Here is a 19,024-nt window from a genome sequence, read left to right on the forward strand (position 1 = left end):
TAGGACATGCATAGATCTAATTATTACTCAAAGTCCGGACATGATTAAATCCACTGAAGTCTTGCCTCCATTTTGTAGTGACCACAGTGTTCCATGTGTAATTTTAAAACCTCTTGTACACAAGCACAGTACTTTCCAGAGAACAATCTTTGGTTATGATAAGTTAGACCGTAACAAATTCTGTGAATTCTTAATGAACGAAAACTGGAACGAAATATTTATGAATAACACACTAGATGATGCTTGTGAACATTTTACCGAAAGATTTTTGTTAGCAGCAAAACAGTGCATGCCATGTAAAGTTGTAACACTACGCCCCAAAGATGCTCCTTGGTTCAATAACGAATTAACTCTCTCCATACGAACGGCGAAAGAGACGACGTTAACAGCGTTTCACCCCAATTACCATCATCAAAATATTGCAAGCGGAAGGCTCTTATACTGAAGAGGTGAATGTTGACAAAGGATATCACAATTCTGACGACGGAAGCTAAAGGTTGGGTCATTCAGACACCCACTGGACATCCGAGGGGTCTGTGTAGAGGAGAAGAGAGGACTGGCCGTACTGAGTGAGTTAAAAAGACTTATTAAGAAAAGAAATAAACTCCATAGAAAAGCCAAGAGAACGAACGAACAGGGTGACTGGGAAAGTTTCCGGAATGCGAGAAATGAAGTAGTGGATAAGGAACGGAAAAGGAAGTTAGAGCACTACAACGAGCTGTGTGACAGAGTGTCAGATCCTGATCAGTTCAGACAAAGAGACTGGTAGAAAATAGTTAAGCAGTTTATGAACAAAAAAGGTATAGATTCTGATAATATACCACCACTTACTGTGGACGGAAAAAACGTACTACTCCAATCAACATAAAGCAAACATACTTGATGAATTTTTTATAGACCAGTGTAAAGTAGAAGATACAGAGGAACCTCTTCCACACGTAGTATACAATGAATCGACACAGATAGAAGAAATAACACTGACAGCTCTTGAAGTGAAAATCATTATTGATAATCTTGATACAAAAAAGGCGTCTGGCCCTGACCTAATTCATAACAAATTATTAGTCACTTCGGTTGATGTCATAACTGCTCCACTCAGCACATTCTTTAATCGATGCTTGGACGAAGGCAAATTTCCACAGCTCTGGAAAACAACTGACTGATCATTTTCAACGATTTGAAATGGGAGAAAAATACGGAAAAAAGTGTTAAGAAAGCACAACAGCGCCTGTACTTTCTTCGGTGCTTCGAAAAGTTCGGAATAAAAAAAGAAATCATGGTTGATTTCTACCGAGCAGTCATTGAAAGTGTGCTAACCTTCGCTATTACTGTTTGGTACGGAAACATTTACAAGGCAGAAGTTGCAGCCCTTAACAGAATCGAAAAAAGCCAAGATTACCGGTGCTGATCTACCTTCTCTAGAAGACATATATTATAAGCGGCTACTCAAAAAAGCCACATCAATCAGCCAGGACGAATCACATCCAGCTTTTGGGATTTTCGAGATGCTCCCCTCTGGTCGACGGTACAGAAGTATTAGGACGAAAACCAATCGCTTCGCCAATAGCTTTTCCCCCAAAGCAGTCAGTGCCCAGTCCCTCAAACAAATCCAGTATGATAAATAGAATTGCGCAATCAACAACCACCAACCTGAAGATCTAGTCATCAGCCCCATCCACATGTAATATGCAGCTTCTGTTCAAACGCGTGCGCGCGCGCGCGTGTGTGTGTTTGTGTGTGTGTGTGTGTGTGTGTGTGAGAGAGAGAGAGAGAGAGAGAGAGAGAGAGAGAGAGAGAGAGAGAGAGAGTGTGTGTGTGTGTGTGTGTGCGTGCGTGCAGGTGTGTGTGTCCAGTGCGTGCATGTGTGAGTATGCACAAGTTTTTTTATATTGATATGCACTTGTATGTATCCTAATTTCTACTCAGTGTATCTGTGTTTGTGTTTGATTTTCGATTTATGTTCGTACCTTCTTGCGTACTACCCCCACCCCCAATATTCCTTGTGACCCCGGTACACTTGTTAATAAAAACATAAAGACATATTCTATTCTATTCTATATTCAGTATGTACATTATCAGGACAGGACTTTATATAAGATTTTCTTGTTGTCCTGTTCATCAATATCAGTGTTGTATTGTGACATATTTCAAATCAAATGCTGTTTAAACCAAATCGCGCGCGCGTAAACAAACAACAAACAAACAAATAATTAAACAAACCAATAAGGCTTGGACTTGGAGAGAGGGACGGGGGGAAATCCATATTTAAGAAAAGACTGAAGAATATATTCTGGATAACAGCAATTACAATAACCACCACCACCACCATCACCACCAACAACAACAACAATCCTCCTCCTCCTCCTCCTCATCATCATCATCATTCAGTTCAGTTCAGTTTCTTAAGTATTCGTCGGTGCCTTCGGACAAATCCATACAGTATAAGACATCTGCAAAGCAGATGCCTGACCAGCTGCGTAACCAAACTCGATTAGTCAGGCCTTGAGGTGAAACATTTAGACAAATGAATACATTAATTAATTATTGTTATAGTAATAGTAATATAGTAGTAGTAGTAGTAGTAATAGTAGTTACCTATTTCATTTATCTAAAATCATCATCATCATCAGACGAACAACAACAACAACAAAAACAATAATCATCAACATCATCATCAGAGCAACAACAACAACAACAACCATCATAATCATCATCATCATAACCATCATCATCATCAGAAGAAGAAGAAGAAGAACAACAACAACAACTGGAACAACAAAAACAACAATAATCATCAACATCATCATCATCATCAGCAGCAGCAGCAGCAGCAGAAGAAGAACAACAACCACCACCATCACCATCATCGTCATCAGAAGAACAACAACAATCATCATCATCAGAACAACAACAAGAACAAGAAGACAACCAAAAACAACATTGATTAAAAAAAAAGAAAAAAGAAAAAAAAAAGAAAAAAAAAGCGGATGGTTTTACCGTGGAAGATCCGTGGAGACCTCCCAAATCCTCTCCTTCGCTGCTGTTGCTGCTGCTGCCTGTCGTGGCTGAGCTTGACCTCAACGGCCCCGGGGCTGCGGACGTGAGGGCGGTGGTGATGGATGTGGTGGTGGCTGGTGGGGTGGGGATGGGGGTGGCAGGGCTGTTGACCATGGCCACAACGGCCACACTGAAGCTGGCCCGCGAGCTGAAGAGCGTCAGGAAGCCACAGAAGCCCATAGCCACCATCACGACGCGCGCGGGGACGCGACGACACGGTACCACTGTGCGTGTGTGTGTGCGTGTAACAGATGGGTTGGGGTGTGGAAGTGGGGTGGGGTGGGGTGGGGTAGGGGGTGGGTGGTGGGTGATGGTGGCAAAGATAAGGATCTTGTTTTGTTGTTGTTGTTGTGGTGGTGGTGGTGGTGGTGTGTTGTGTTGTTCCTGTTGTTGTTGTGTTTGCGTCGCCTTGCGTTGCGTTGTGTTATGGTGTATTATGTTCTGTTGCGTTGTGCTGTGGTGTGCTGTATTATATTGTATTGCATTGATGTATTGTATACAAGGAAACAAAATGAAATGTACCAAAAATAAAATAAAATAAAATAAAATGAGTAAAATCAAAAAGAAAAAAAAAAGAAGAAAAAATGGAAAGAAAGAAAAGAAATAAAACAAAATGAAATAAAACAAGATAAAATGAAATAGAATAAAATCAAATTAAATCAAGGAATGCATAAGCAAATGTTTGATAGGTAAATCGATCAATAGAATCTATAAAAAAACACAACTCAGTCTCATACACGGTGCGGAAACCACACACACACACACACACACACACACAGAGTATCATATCATATGAAAATACATACAGGCAGATCTGTAATTGAGTAAAAAGTGGGTTCTGCGTTTTCAATACCTGATCTGTAGACCGGGAAATCGTTTCATATCGGAAACAACCAATCAGTTGTTACAACTGAACTCACTGCCATAGGCCTATTGACGGCCTTCGATTTTTTAATTAATTGTTCACGAGACACACCGAATTGTTTTTTCTCAGTTCATTCAAAGTCAGCGCTTCGGGTACCACAACTATTGAATTTTACAGACAAGAAATCAGCCATTAAGTCGATCCTCAATGTTTGCGAAGTTCGGGCAACTTTCTGTTCGATACCATCTAGTTCTTCATTTTATTTCCCCCCCACTCCCACCCGCACCCTCCCCTCCCCTCCCCACCCCCACCCACACACACGAGCAAGCAATCAAAACCAACCAGAGTGTTAAGGTCAACAAAATAAGCCCACATACCACCACTTTTGGACATCGACTGGCTGGGCATGATGAAAACCTGATTTTGTCACCATATGCCAAATTTCTAGGCCACGCTGAATGCGTCAAGCCCCCAAGTATGAGAACAAACAAAAGAAAGAAGAAACTGTGCGCAGAAGAGTGACGTCAAACAAAAGCGTGACGACATCAAAAGAGTGATGTAAACACAATCCAGCTTTCCAAAACCCCTCCACGAATTCTTCTTCGACACGACTTCATAGACGGAACACGACTGGATCCAACCATTCTCACTCAGTCTTATGGTCTTCACGAAGCCACCAGACAAGCTGCGTGTCATCACTACATAAATGACATGCCAAACGGTATAAACTGCAATATGAAAATATTCGCTGACGATACCAAAGCATATTCCGCCATAAAGACTGATGAAGACTGTGTCAAACTACAGGATAGTGTACATAAACTTGTTCAGTGGACGGAGGAGTGGCTTTTAAGATTTAATAATGAAAAGTGTAAAGTTCTTCACGTGGGGAAGAATAATCCAAAACGCGACTATCTTCTGAAGGATGGACCAAATGTCAGTGTACTTCAAACCACAGATGGAGAAAAGAACCTGGGTGACCATGGTTGATCCCGAACTGAGTTTCGAACAACATATAAATGAATGTGTAGAAAAAATCTAAAAGGATGTCGGGTCTCTTAATGAGGACAATTACGCACAAAAATAAAGAAATTATGGTGCCCTTATTCAAGGCGCTAATACGTCCTATTTTGGAGTATGCCAATGCTATATGGTGTCCATATTTTAAGAAACCACATTGATCTGTTAGAGGGTGTCCAGAGACGCTTTTCCAAAAGAATTATGGGAAATTTGGAGTATGAGGACCGTCTAAGACCGTGTAACTACCAAGTCTAGAGTATCGAAGAGTAAGGGGAGACATGATTGAGGTGTTTAAAATCCAGCATGAAATCTATTACCCAAGCACCACATCCACTTTATTCACTTGTTCCGATACTAACACAAATACTACGAAAAATGATACCTCTGGCATGATCACAAGAGGGCATGACTATAAACTATCGAAATCCCGACCTAACTCTAAAGTTTATCAAGAGAGTTTTTTTTTTTTTTTTTTTTTTTTTTTTAACTAACGGAACTGTTAACTTATGGAATAACCTCCCCGAGGAAGCGGTCAATGCAAATTCATTAAATGCCTCTAAAATTCAGCTGGATGAAACCCTAAAAAACTATGTCTTCTCCACAAATTTCGGAGAACCTAAACCAGAAAAGTAGAAGGCACAGAAACCAAGAAATCCTCGGGTTAGAAACGAAAACTGGCATCAAACAAAACGCAAAAACAAAACAAAACAAAACAAAAAAACAAACAAACCAAAAACAAAAACAAAAACAAAAAAAAACCCAACAAGAACAACAAACAAAAACAAAACAAACAAAAAAAACCAACACACACACACACACACACACACACACACACACACAAATCAACTTGAAGGCCAAAGGCTTTCAGCCTACATGCTATGCTATGCTATACTATGCTATGCTATGCTATTAATTAACGAAAGCTACGCAGTTTTACAAGTTAACTCTCTCCATACGAACGGCGAAAGAGACGACGTTAACAGCGTTTCACCCCAATTACCATCATCGAAATATTGCAAGCGGAAGGCTCTTACACTGAAGAGGTGAACGTTGACAAAGAATACCACAATTCTGACGACGGAAGCTAAAGGTTGGTTCATTCAGACACCCACTGGACATCCGAGGCGTCTGTGTAGAGGAGAAGAGAGGACTAGCCGTACTGAGTGAGTTAAAAAAACATTTTTTTTTTACCTGAAACCAGACGACGACGTTGCTGAACACGTGGGCATCAATGATATTTGATCCAAAGAACCGGCAGTCGGCAGTGAAGGCACAGATAGATGTATTGTATTGTATTGTATTGTATTGTATTTCTCTTTTTCGTCACGACATATTTCTCTGTGTGACATTCGGACTGCTGTCCGTGGGGAGAGCGCGTCGCTACACTGAGAGCGCCACCCATTTTTGACTCACTTGTGTAAACAAAGTGAGTCTATGTTTTAACCGGATGTTCGGTTGTCTGTGTGTCTGTGTCCGTGGTAAACGTTACCATTGCCATTTTCTCTGAAAATATTTTGTCTGCCATTACCGAATTTGCTTCAACATAGTATGAAAAAATATCTTCACAGTCATACCAATAACAGGTTGTAGGTCTCCCGAATTAAGCCGTATTCCCGAATCATTTATGGTTTATTTCGTTGAGTTTCGTTCCGAAATCCGAAAATTCTAAAAAAACCACTTCCCACTCAGTTACCAGAAAGTAGGTTGTGTTTGAAGATGCCATGACCTCGTTTTTCTTGTTCACAACTTAAAAAAAAGAAATACAAATTCTGGACAGAATACATACAGTGATATTAACTACACTATCGGCGTATTTCTGCATATGAATATTCTAAAGTGGACACTGAAATAACTGGAATGAACATAAAAGAAAAATTGAATCGATCGTTTCTTTCAGCCCGTTGTAGACTGGTTCGTGCAGGCCTAGAGATCTACCATGCATTGCGATGTGCTTGAAGCGATGGCAACGTCTCCTTCACCACCGGAATAAAAGAATAATTGCAATGTTTTTAAAAGCGAATATGTGAAATGCTTTTATTTGAGAACATATGTTTATTACTCTTGTTTAATCAAGTAATCCGCGTGTATGGGGTGGGTGGGGGGCTGGGGGTGGTGCGGATGTGTGCTGATTATCTGGTTGTGGTTTTCCGCAATTCATCTTTATTCTTATCTTATCTATTATAATCAATGTGCAGTATAGTAGGCTATGTTTATAATTATATTCAAATAATGTTTCTTAATTCTTTCTGTTTTTACATTAAGAATACTAGTTATTACCTGCAGTGTGTGGATGTATGTATGAAACGATGTATGTGATATTTTTTACATTTGTATCTTCGTAATATTCGTAAAAGCTGTTGTTGACTTTTACAGTTACGGTCCCCATGTTGTTTACTTGTCTATGTTGTGATAATGCACCTGACCAAATTTCTCCAGTTGGAGATGATAAAGTTATTCTTATCTTATCTTAATCGAGATATAATAAAACACAAAAAAAAACACACATGATTTAAACGGAGTTGTTACGTCCATTACAATCAGATCTATTTATCGCACAAAGAAGAAAAGAGATGCGCTGCTTCAGTGGGGATCAGTCTGCTTGCTTCAGAACTGAACATGCATGGCTCGATCCCGCTCGTATGCATTTTTTTGTTTGTTTTTTTCTCCCAAGCTTATCTTATGTATCATATTCATTACAGAGCACTTTTCAACAATTTTTTTAATCTCTTTTTTTTTTCTCCTCGTGATTCCTTTCCGTATAAAGTGCGAAGCACAAGTGAGTCATGAAGGCTTTGTCTCTTGTTTTGTATGTTTTCCTGCCTGCATTAAAAAAAAAAAAGTTTGTTTTCTTATCGAAGTCGATTTTTCGACAGAATTTTGTCAGGGACAACCCTTTGTTTGCCGTGGGTTCTTTTACGTGCACTTAGTGCATGCTCCACACGGGACCTCCGTTTATCATCTCATCCGAATGACTAGCGTCCAGACCACCACTCAAGGTCTAGTGGAGGGGGAGAAAATATCGGCGGCTGAGCCGTGATTCGACCCAGCGCGCTCAGATTCTCTCGTTTCCAAGGCGGACGCGTTACCTCTTGGCCATTACTCAGCACCACCACTCATGATGATGAGGGGCTCTAGTGTAGCCATCAACCGGCTAAGTTCCAGCCATTCCCAAGTGTTCTATATTGATTTAGCAATTCAATGTGTTCCTTGCAGTGATGGTTATCGTCTTTGATATATATATATATATATATATATATATATATATATATATATATATATATATATATTACAGAAACATGAATCCAACAAAGAACATCAATCAAATCAAACTATAAAAATCCTTATTCGTTGGGGTTTTTTTTCTCTCTCTCTCTCTCTTTTTATTTAAAAAAAAACAAACAAACATTTAAGAATCTTACTCGCCAGTGCACACAAACATCAAGAGAGAGACAGACTGAGGTGAGAGGGAGAGCGAGGATGAGAGAATGAGAAGGCGAATAATAAGATTCACACACACACACACACACACACACACACACACACACACACACACAGAGAAGTGCGCGCACGCACAGACACACACACACACACACAGAAGTGCGCGCACGCACACACACACACATACTTCACGACCCAACCCCCCCCACACCCCTCTCTCCCCCCCCCCCCACCCCCTCTCTACCCCCCCCGCGCCCCCCCCACACACACACACATACACACACACATCCCAACAATACCTTTCTCTTCTGTCTCAGTTGCCACATCACTTTTGACGTCACTGTGAGACTGAAGCAATGGTAATCGCTCCTCATCGAAGGACGTTGAGGATGGCATGGTTCTTGATCACGTATTCAGGTCAGTTTATGCTTTGCCTGTGAACGTGCTGGAATCAACGGAGCCCAACACACAGCTTCTATCACAGACTGACATAAGTTGGGCCAACAGCTATAATGTGAATACTGTTGTAAGTGAAAGCTGCATCATCAATGGTTTCTCTGTTGCAAGGGGAAATCATTTACTGCTTAGTCTTTTGTGAAGGACTATGACTCAAACTAGAATAGAATAGAATAGAATATGTCTTGATTACCAAGTGTTACCGGGGTCACAAGGAATATTGGGGGTGGGGGGCAGGGGGGGGGGGATAGTACATAACAAGATACGAACATAAATCGAAAATCATACACAAACACAGATACAGTAGAAATTAGGATACATACAAGTGCATATCAATATAAAAACTTGTGCATACTCACACATGCACGCACTGCACACATACACACACACACACGTTTGAACAGAAGCTGCGTATTACACGTGGATGGGGCTGATGACTAGATCTTTCGGTAGATGGTTGTTGGTAGGAGGCAACATCACACTGGCTCTTAGTCCTGCAGCTTTGGGGGGCTAGTTGGCCTTCTGGAACCATCCCCAACGCCGACTGCCCAAAAACCTCTCTTGGCCGAGAGAGCGGGGATGTAACTTGAGCAAGACACTCTTCACTAAAAAAAAAAAAACCCTCCCTCAAATTCTAGCCCAGATAGTCGGAACAGCAGTTACATCCTCTGCTGTTCTGATGGTCATGGTCGAACACGACTGATTATCATACAATGGAATCAACATGGACATGGTAAAACATCATAGAAAATCACCGTTAATATCGATGGAAAAGACATAATCATCAGTTTATCAAAACAAACGTTCATGAGACATAAAATTAATAATATTTTGTTTCCGCCCCCCCCCCCCCGCCCCCCCTCTCTCTCTCTTTCTTTTCTTTTTCTTGTTTTCTTCTTTTTTTTCTAATTCTATTATAAAGGTTAACTGTAGAAGAAAGAATAAAGCTTCATTCACTCACAAGTTCAGAGACGCAAGTTGAACGACGAACTGAAAGCGAAAACCAGGGTCTGTGTGATATAACCCTTCCTTTAATTTTTTTTTTTTTTTAAATCACCGAGAGCATGACAAAGCCTCTTGAAAATGACACAGAAAAAGAAGGAACATTGCACGGTTTAACTTGAAGAGATTATTCATGAACACGATAACATCAGCTGAGGTAGCAACACTCATGTCAGCTGATACATAGGCTACCAATGCCACATGTTAACTCACTCAGTACGGCCAGTCCTCTCTTCTCCTCTACACAGACCCCTCGGGTGTCCAGTGGGTGTCTCAATGACCCAACCTTTAGCTTCCGTCGTCAGAATTGTGGTATTCTTTGTCAACGTTCACCTCTTCAGTATAAGAGCCTTCCGCTTGCAATATTTTGATGATGGTAATTGGGGTGAAACGCTGTTAACGTCGTCTCTTTCGCCGTTCGTATGAAGAGAGTTAAAACCGGTTCCTGTGTTGGTTTAAAACGCATCGCGGAAAAAAAAAAATGTTGCAAAACTGTTGTATTATTTTGTATCTTTCTTATCACAATCCCTCTCTCTGTGTCTCTCTCTGATTCTGTCTCTGTCTCCCTGTCACCCTGTCTCTCTGTCTCCCTGTTTCCCTGTCTCTGTCTGTCTGACTCTCTCTCTCTCTCTCTCTGCGTATATATGTTCGTTCTTTTGTTCAATCATGTAATTCCAATTCAGTGGCATTAGACGTGTCGTGTCGTGTGTGTGTTTGTGTGTGTGTGTGTGTGTGTGTGTGTGTGTGTGTGTGTGTGTGTGCGTGTGCGTGTGTGTGTGTGTGTTTAGTACAACAAACAGTTAATCTGACAATAAATGGTTTCAGTCAGTCAGTCAGTGTGTGTGTGTGTGTGTGTGTGTGTGTGTGTGTGTGTGTGTGTGTGTGTGTGTGTGTGTGTGAAAGAGAGAGGTGGTGGGTGGTGATTAAAGGGAAAAGATAAACCAGAACAGTGGAATCATCGATACTTAAATATAAGTGTATGGCCGCTATTAATTTAACACAAAAAAAGGAAACAAACAAATACAATACTGTTTGGAGGTGAATTATGTAAGAAACACTCTTGTTGCACTGTGAGACAGAGACTCAGCAATTTCGAATAAAAGTAAATGGTTGGACATATTTTCTTTCATGATTTTTTCGGATTTTTTTAATACTAACTTTGTATGTATTTGGAACAAAAGTGACAATCCTTTGACACTGAAATAAAAAAAAAAAAATTGTTCGCGTGACCAGTTAACAAAATAATCATTCAACAAATGTCATTGCTGGGTGGAGGGCGGGGGGGTGGGGGGTGGAAGGGCGCAGCTGGTTCAGTGAATTCACGCTGTTTTGGAGTTGTTGAACAGAATTGTGTGCGTTCAGTTTGTAACAGGTCAGTGAACCAGAATACAAAGGGAAATGGTTTACATTTTGACTTGGGGGGCCGCTATCGTCTTTTCTTTTTTTTTCTTTCTTTCTTTCTTTCTTTTTTTCTTTTTCTTTTATATTCCAACAGGTCAGCGGTGAGAGAGACACTAGACCGCATAATTATTCCCCCCCGGCCGCCCCCCCCCCCGCCCCCCGTCCCCCCGCCGTCCCCCCCACCCCTCCCCCATTGGTGTGATTGTAGTGGCTTTCATCTGTCACTACATCAGTCTGTGTTTCAATGTCCTCAAAATGGTGTATTTAGATACAAAGTACGTGACTAATCGACGAAATACATGTGACAATAACGGAGATGTTCTCTGTGTCAGTGCCAGTGGCAGCCAGCTTATTGTCAGTTTGCAATGAACGCGCCAGTGCTTGTCTCTGCCTTTTGCGAGGAGCACGCAATAATAATCATTGTCTCTGCGCAGGCTGATTCGTCGGCGGTGACATTGTTGAGACAAACCCTGGTCCCATCACTGACTGACAACCCAACACAGTTGAAATTTGACAATGTGACGTTGAAATTGACGATGTGATGTTGAAATTGAAATTGACAATGTGGCGTTGAAATTGACAATGTGATGTTGAAATTGAAATTGACAATGTGGCGTTGTTGAGAAAAGCCCTGACCCCATCACTGACTGACAACCCAACACAGTTGAAATTGACAACGTGACGATGAAACTGACAATGTGAAGTTGAAATTGACAACGTGACGTTGAAATTGACAATGTGAAGTTGAAATTGACAATGTGGCGTTGAAATTGACAATGTGATGTTGAAATTGAAATTGACAATGTGGCGTTGTTGAGAAAAGCCCTGACCCCATCACTGACTGACAACCCAACACAGTTGAAATTGACAACGTGACGATAAAACTGACAATGTGAAGTTGAAATTGACAACGTGACGATAAAACTGACAATGTGATGTTGAAATTGACAATGTGGCGTTGACATTGACAATGTGATGTTGAAATTGAAATTGACAATGTGATGTTGAAATTGAAATTGACAATGTGGCGTTGTTGAGAAAAGCCCTGACCCCATCACTGACTGACAACCCAACACAGTTGAAATTGACAACGTGACGATGAAACTGACAATCACTCACTCACTCACTCATTCCCTCGACCGCTGGGGTCGTTGGGGGGACATGAGGAAGATGTCATAGCTCGCCACGCCGTTCTGTTGGCAGCTGTCGTGAGGAGATCTGGCATCGTCATTTTGGTCCACTCCTTGACGTTGTCAGACCAGCTTTTTGTCTGCCACCGCCGTCTGCGCCCTCCCTCTACAGTCCCTTGCAGGATGGTTTTGGAGAGGGTGTTATGTCGTATGACGTGACCAAACCATGCCATCTTCCGTCGTTTGACAGTCGCCAGCAGTGGTTCTTGGGGCCCAACAAGGTTGCTGACCAGGTTCCGCACATAGTCATTGGTCTTGTGCTCCTTGTAGGAGATGTGTAGTAGTCTCCTCAAGCACTTGGTTTCGAATGCTTGGATTCTTCTTTCTGTTTCTGCCATCAGTGTCCATGTCTCACATCCATATAAGAGGATGGAGACCACCAGTGACTTGTAGAGCAGGAATTTTGTGTGGAATCTGATGTTACTCTTCCATACCCTGTTCAGTCTGGCCATCGCTGCCGTTGCAGAATTAATCCTATTTCGGATTTCTGCTGTGCAGGTGCCGTCTTTGGACAGGGTTGCTCCCAGGTACTTGAAGCTGGTCACTTCTTCCAAGGGCTCACCATTCATGGTTATGTTGGCACTGATGTTAGTTGTGCTGTTGACTATGACCTTTGACTTCTCTGTGCTGACCTCCATGCCGTAAGCACTGAAACTGACAATGTGAAGTTGAAATTGACAATGTTATGTTGAAATTGACAATGTGATTGAAATTGACAATGTGATATTGAAATTGACAATGTGATGTTGAAATTGACAATGTGATGTTGAAATTAATAATGTGATTGAAATTGACAATGTGATGACAATGTGATGTTGAAATTGACAATGTGACGTTGAAATTGACAATGTTACGTTGAAATTACAATGTGATGTTGAAATTGACAATGTGACGTTGAAATTGACAATGTGACGTTGAAATTGACAATGTGACAATGTGACGTTGAAATTGATAATGTGATGTTGAAATTGACAATGTGACATTGAAAAATGACAATGCGACGTTGAAATTGACAGTGCGGCGTTGAAATTGACAACGTGACGTTGAAATTGACAATGTGATGTTGAAATTGACAATGTGATGTTGAAATTGACAATGTGATTGAAACTGACAATGTGATGACAATGTGATGTTGAAATTGACAATGTGACGTAGAAGTTGACAATGTGACGTTGAAATTGACAATGTGACAATGACAATTTGACGTTGAAATTGACAATGTGACGTTGAAATTGACAATGTGACAATGACAATTTGACGTTGAAATTGACAATGTGACGTTGAAATTGACAATGTGACGTTGAAATTGATATTGTGACGTTGAAATTGATATAGTTGAAATTGATATTGTAACGTTGAAACTGACAATGCGACAAACAGAGTGAGAGCACAAGATGACATGGTGAACAGTCTGATGCAAGCCGTGCAACACATCAACAGTTTACTGCACAAACAAGACTGATAAGACACGATCCGAGTGGAATCAAGGACGAAGTTGGTGGGTGAAGTAGAACAACAACCTGATGAAATCAACAGAAGATGTCACAGACTTGACACAGACCGACCACAGGCACCTGACAGAGACAATGACCAACATGACATCATGGCAAACACACAACAGCTGTTTGAAGAATCGAATGATGGGGAAATAGCAAGTTTCAACTAATTTCAGTCACTGTTAACGAAATGAGACAAGAGACTGAGTAGTTAAAAATGGACACAGACATACTTGAAGACTTCCGACACAGAATTACCCCACGTTCATTCATGGAATTCCTGACATTAACCACATTTCTTACTCTGTCATCCCGTGATAGCTCAGTTGGTAGAGCGGAGGACTGTAGAGGAAATGCCTGACAGGGATCCTTAGGTCACTGGTTCGAATCCGGTTCGCGGGAACTTTTTTTTTTTTTTTTTACATCTATTCGCTTATTTATTTTATTATTATTATTATTATTATTTTTACATTATAGTTATTATTTATTATTTATTTATTTATTTGTGTAAGCTTATCTATCATTTATTCACCTTTTTTTTTCCTCAATGCCTGACTAAGCGCGTTGGGTTACGCTGCTGGTCAGGCATCTGCTTGGCAGATGTGGTGTAGCGTATATGGATTTGTCCGAACGCAGTGACGCCTCCTTGAGCTACTGAAACTGAAACTGAAACTTACTCTGTACCAATTCGTTTCGAAGACGGAAAAGAATTGTGAATTGCTTAATAGCATTCCAATAAAGGGCCTATGCTCTACATTTCTTCCTCTCCACTCTGTCAGTTACCTTTCGGCGTTCGAGTGTGTGTGTGTGTGTGTGTGTGTGTGTGTGTGTGTGTGTGTGTGTGTGTGTGTGTTTCTACGAGCGTATTGGTGTCTTCGTGCATGTGAGTGTGTACGTGTATAATTATACGCGAGTGTGTGTGTGTGTGTGTGTGTGTGTGTGTGTGTGTGTGTGTGTGTGTGTGTGTGTGTGTGTGTGTGTGTGTGTGTGTGTAAGTACGCGCGCGCGCACGCACAAACAGAATACAGAATGCTTCATTATCTCGAGAATATCGCAGTTATTCAGGGATCTTGCGCCGTGTTAGACTTGAAGTTCACGCTCGAATACACTCGCCAGGCAAACAAAACAGGACAGCGCGTTATTTCACTTCACTACACCCGTCACGTGACGATGATCACTGGGGTGTGTCAGGTCGGCAGCCTGCTCAGTCGTGCGTGCTCCATCCTGTCCATCAGCACGGTGTCTGCCTGTCAGAAGCAGGATGGATATGGGGAACGTCTGCTTGGATGAATCTTCAGGCTGAGGTTCTGAGCACGATGTGAAGCCGTATCACTCAGTGTCTGTGCCAGTGGTAAGTGTTAGTAGCAGGAGCAGCAGCAACAGTTGCAGCAGCAGCAAAAGTAGTTATGGTAGTGGTGGCAGTAGCTGTAGCAGCAGTAGTAATAGTTGTAGCAGCAGCAAAAGTAGTAGTAGTAGTAGTAGTAGTAGTAGTTGTAGCAGTAGTTGTAGCAGCAGCAAAAGCAGCCATCGTAGTAGTAGTTGTTGTTGTTTCTGTTGTAGCAGCAGCAAAAGTAGCAATCGTAGTAGTTGTAGCAGCAGCGAAAGTAGTAATGGTAGTAGTAGCAGCAGCAGCAGCTGTTGTTGTAGCAGCAGCTAAAGTAGTTATGGTAGTAGTAGTTGCAGCAGCAGTAGTAGTAGTTGTAGTAGCAACAAATGTAGTAATGGTAGTAGTTGTAGCAGCAGCAGCAGCAGCATGTGTATACTTATATGGAGCCTATCCTCTGTCAGAGGCCAGGCTCTAAGCGGAGGAATTTGCGCAACAGGCTGCATACCTGGGTAGAGTCGATTGACAGGTGGCATATGATCGCATATGTCATTCGATTCCAGTGTTATTTTGTTAGGTTCACACACACACACACACACACACACACACACACACACACCACACACACACACACACACACACACACACACCCACACACACACACACCACACACACACACACACACACACACACACACACACACCACACACACACAAACACACACACACACACACACACACACACACACACACACACACACCACACACACCACACAAACACACACACACACACACACACACACACACCACACAAACACACACACACACACACACACACACCATACACACACACACACACACACACACACACACACACACACACACACGTAACATTTTACGTGTATGACCGTTTTTGTTTATTAACATCACCATGTGGGCAGCCATACTCCGTTTTGGGGGGTGTGCATGCTGGGTATGTTCTTCTCTCAATTGCCCACCGAACGCTGTTATGGATTAGAGGATCTTTAACATGCGTGTTTTGTCTGCGTGCAGCAGCTGTAGCAGAAGTAGTAGTAGCAGTAATAATAATAATAATAATCATCATCATAATAAATGGTATTTATAAAGCGCTGAATCTTGTGCATAGACAAATCAAAAGCGCTTTCACACCAATCATTCACACGCATGCATAACTCTAAAACTGGAGACACTGAAGACAAGGAAGAGGCAGGGGAGGGAGACTATCTTGGAAAGAGATGGGTTTAAGGCCAGACTTGGAAGAGTTGAGTTCATTCCACAAGCAAGGTCCATCGACAGAGAAAGAACGGCGGCCGACAGTGGTGTGTTTGAATCTGGGTATGCATAAGCAGCGTGGATCCGAAGCCGATCGTAGAGGGGTGTAGAGGTGAAGGCAGCCACAAAGATAGGAAGGGGCAGATTTGTGAATACATGTACAACATAAAGTGCTGATCTTGTACTTTATTCTGTGTGAGACGAGGGAGCCAAAAGAGTGGAGATGTTGCAAAAGAGGAGTGATGTGCTCAGATCTTTTCTTTCTGGGAACAAATTGGGCAGCAGAGTTTTGTATGCGTTGAAGGGACTGAATAGATGATGCAGGCAAACCAGACAATAAAGAGTTACAGTAATCTAGGCGAGAGAGAATGAGAAAAATGATAAGTCTAGATGTTGCGTCGGTGGACAGATATTTCCGAATAGAACTGATGCGCCGCAATTGACAATAGCAGGATTGACATGTCTGACTGATAAATTTTTGCATTGATTGTGTGTTGTCAAGGACAAAGCGAGGTTCCTGATTGAGCTGGAAAGAGGGACGGATGTACTGCCAAGTTTGATTTTGTCAGCTGTGATGAAAAAGTTTTTGTTTAGTTCCGATGACGATTGCTTCGGTCTTGTCCGCGTTCTATTGTAATTCATTAGTCATCCAGTTTTGAATGCCCAGGAAGGAGTCGGAGGTTTCTTGCAAGAGCGAGGACAAATTTTCAGGGATATCACTGTTCTGAAGTTGAGTGTCGTCAGCATAAAACTGATGACTGACATTGTGGTGTTCGATAATTTCAGCAAGAGGAGCTGTGCACAGTGTGAAGAGCACAGGGCCTAAAGCAGATCCCTGTGGGACTCCTTGTTTGACTTTGACGGGTTAAGACGGACAATTATCACTTATGACAGACTGGAATCGGTCGGTGAGATATGATTCAAACCAGCTGAGAGCAGTGCCTTTGATAAAAAAAAAAAAAATGCAGAATAAGGACGGGTAAGAAGGATTGAATGGTCTTTCGTATCAAAAGCAGCTGACAAGTCGAGAAGAGTAAGAAGGAAAGGTTTTCCTGAGTCGGACGCTAGCAATAGATTATACAGGATGTGGAGGAGAGTGGTTTAGGTGCTGTGGTCAGCACTGAAAAGGGTGGAGGAGATTGTTGAAACAAAGGTGGTTGTTGAGCTGTTTCAGGACGGCTTTTTCAAGGAGTTTGGGCAGGAACAGAAGGTTAGAAACTGGTCGATAGTTTTTTTTTTGCAAAATGTTTGAGTCGAGGTTGGATTTCTTCAGAAGAGGCCGGACAATTGCTGTTTTGAAAGTGGGTGGAAAAGTTCCAGCGAGAATGGGTGAGTTGACAATATTGGTGATTGTGAGGAGAAGCTGTTAAACACGCTGTGTAGTAGGCATCGTAGTAGTATCATTATGGTTTATATTCTTACTTCATTGTTCACGATGAATTTCCTCCAGTGACAGAACTACCAAACCACATGGCCTGAAAACACACGGTCTGTTCATTGTTTGTAATGGTGATAATGATGATGATAATAATAATATAGTAATAATAATAATAATATAATGATGATGATGATAATGAAATCATAATCATCATCATCATAATAATCATAATGATAATCAATACTTAGAAAGCACACTATCCAGAAATCTGCTCTAAGTGCTATCCAAAACACTTTTGTTCACATATCATATCATAATGATAAATGTTACCTTCACACACCAAAATGTGATTAACAAAGTAAGCTAACACACACACATACACACACACACACACACACACACACACACACACACACACACACACACACATTGGCTACGGGGTAAATGAACAATACGGTCGTACACGTAAAATGTTAAATGTTACATGTTTGTCTGTGTGCGTATGTGTGCGTGCCTGAAATCTGATTGAATGACACAGGAAACGAATGATGAGCGCCCAAATGGCAGCCGTCAGGTAGGCAGCCTGTTGTGCAAATGACTCCGTGTTTGTAAAGCGCTTAGAGCTTGGTCTCCGACCGAGAATAGGCGCTATGTAAGTACTCATATCATCGTCATCATTATTATCATCATATCAAGTTGTGGTTGTGGTGGTGTCATGGTGTTGTGTTCAATAGGTTTTGTATTGAAGTTACTTTTTTTTCTTTGTGTGTGTGTGTGTGTGTGTGTGTGTGTGTGTGTGTGTGTGTGGTCAAAAGAGATTTATCTCCCCACGGAGAGCGTGTCGTCACAGCGCTGCGAAAAATCCTAACACCCATGGCTCTCCGCTCTCCGAGTATTTGGTCTTGCAGTCAGAGCGGATTCTTTCTTCTTCTTCTTCCCTCTTAACTCACTCAGTACGGCCAGTCCTCTCTTCTCCTCTACATAGACCCCTCAGATGTCCAGTGGGTGTCTGAATGACCCAGCCTTTAGCTTCCGTCGTCAGAATTGTGGTATTCTTTGTCCACATTCACGTCTTCAGTATAAGAGCCTTCCGCTTGCAATATTT

The 19,024-nt window shown here is 41.7% G+C and overlaps 1 protein-coding gene and 1 non-coding gene across 4 annotated transcripts in view; one reads left to right on the plus strand and one right to left on the minus strand.

Annotated features, from left to right (window-relative positions):
- Positions 1–9,849, minus strand: part of LOC143288348 (sialin-like) — a 43,574-nt gene extending 33,725 nt beyond the window's left edge. Inside the window, exons 1-3 of one of the 3 annotated variants that reach the window (XM_076596728.1) lie at positions 9,798–9,849; positions 8,680–8,825; positions 2,998–3,281 (exon numbers count right to left, since the gene is read on the minus strand). In XM_076596728.1, the coding sequence (XP_076452843.1) occupies positions 2,998–3,281; positions 8,680–8,776 (381 nt within the window). In that variant the 5' untranslated portion in view covers positions 8,777–8,825; positions 9,798–9,849. Of the gene's footprint in view, positions 1–2,997; positions 3,282–8,679; positions 8,826–9,254; positions 9,596–9,797 lie in introns of those variants that run through there. The other 2 variants (XM_076596729.1, XM_076596730.1) reach the window with 2 other exon arrangements.
- Positions 9,850–14,236: 4,387 nt separating this feature from the next.
- On the plus strand, positions 14,237–14,327 carry Trnay-gua (transfer RNA tyrosine (anticodon GUA)). Its single transcript is given in 2 exon segments — positions 14,237–14,273; positions 14,292–14,327. It is a non-coding gene; the product is annotated as a tRNA-Tyr (tRNA).
- Positions 14,328–19,024: the final 4,697 nt, after the last annotated feature.

This window comes from Babylonia areolata, chromosome 12 (genome assembly GCF_041734735.1).
Source record: "Babylonia areolata isolate BAREFJ2019XMU chromosome 12, ASM4173473v1, whole genome shotgun sequence".
Classification (NCBI taxonomy): Eukaryota; Metazoa; Mollusca; class Gastropoda; order Neogastropoda; family Buccinidae; genus Babylonia; species Babylonia areolata.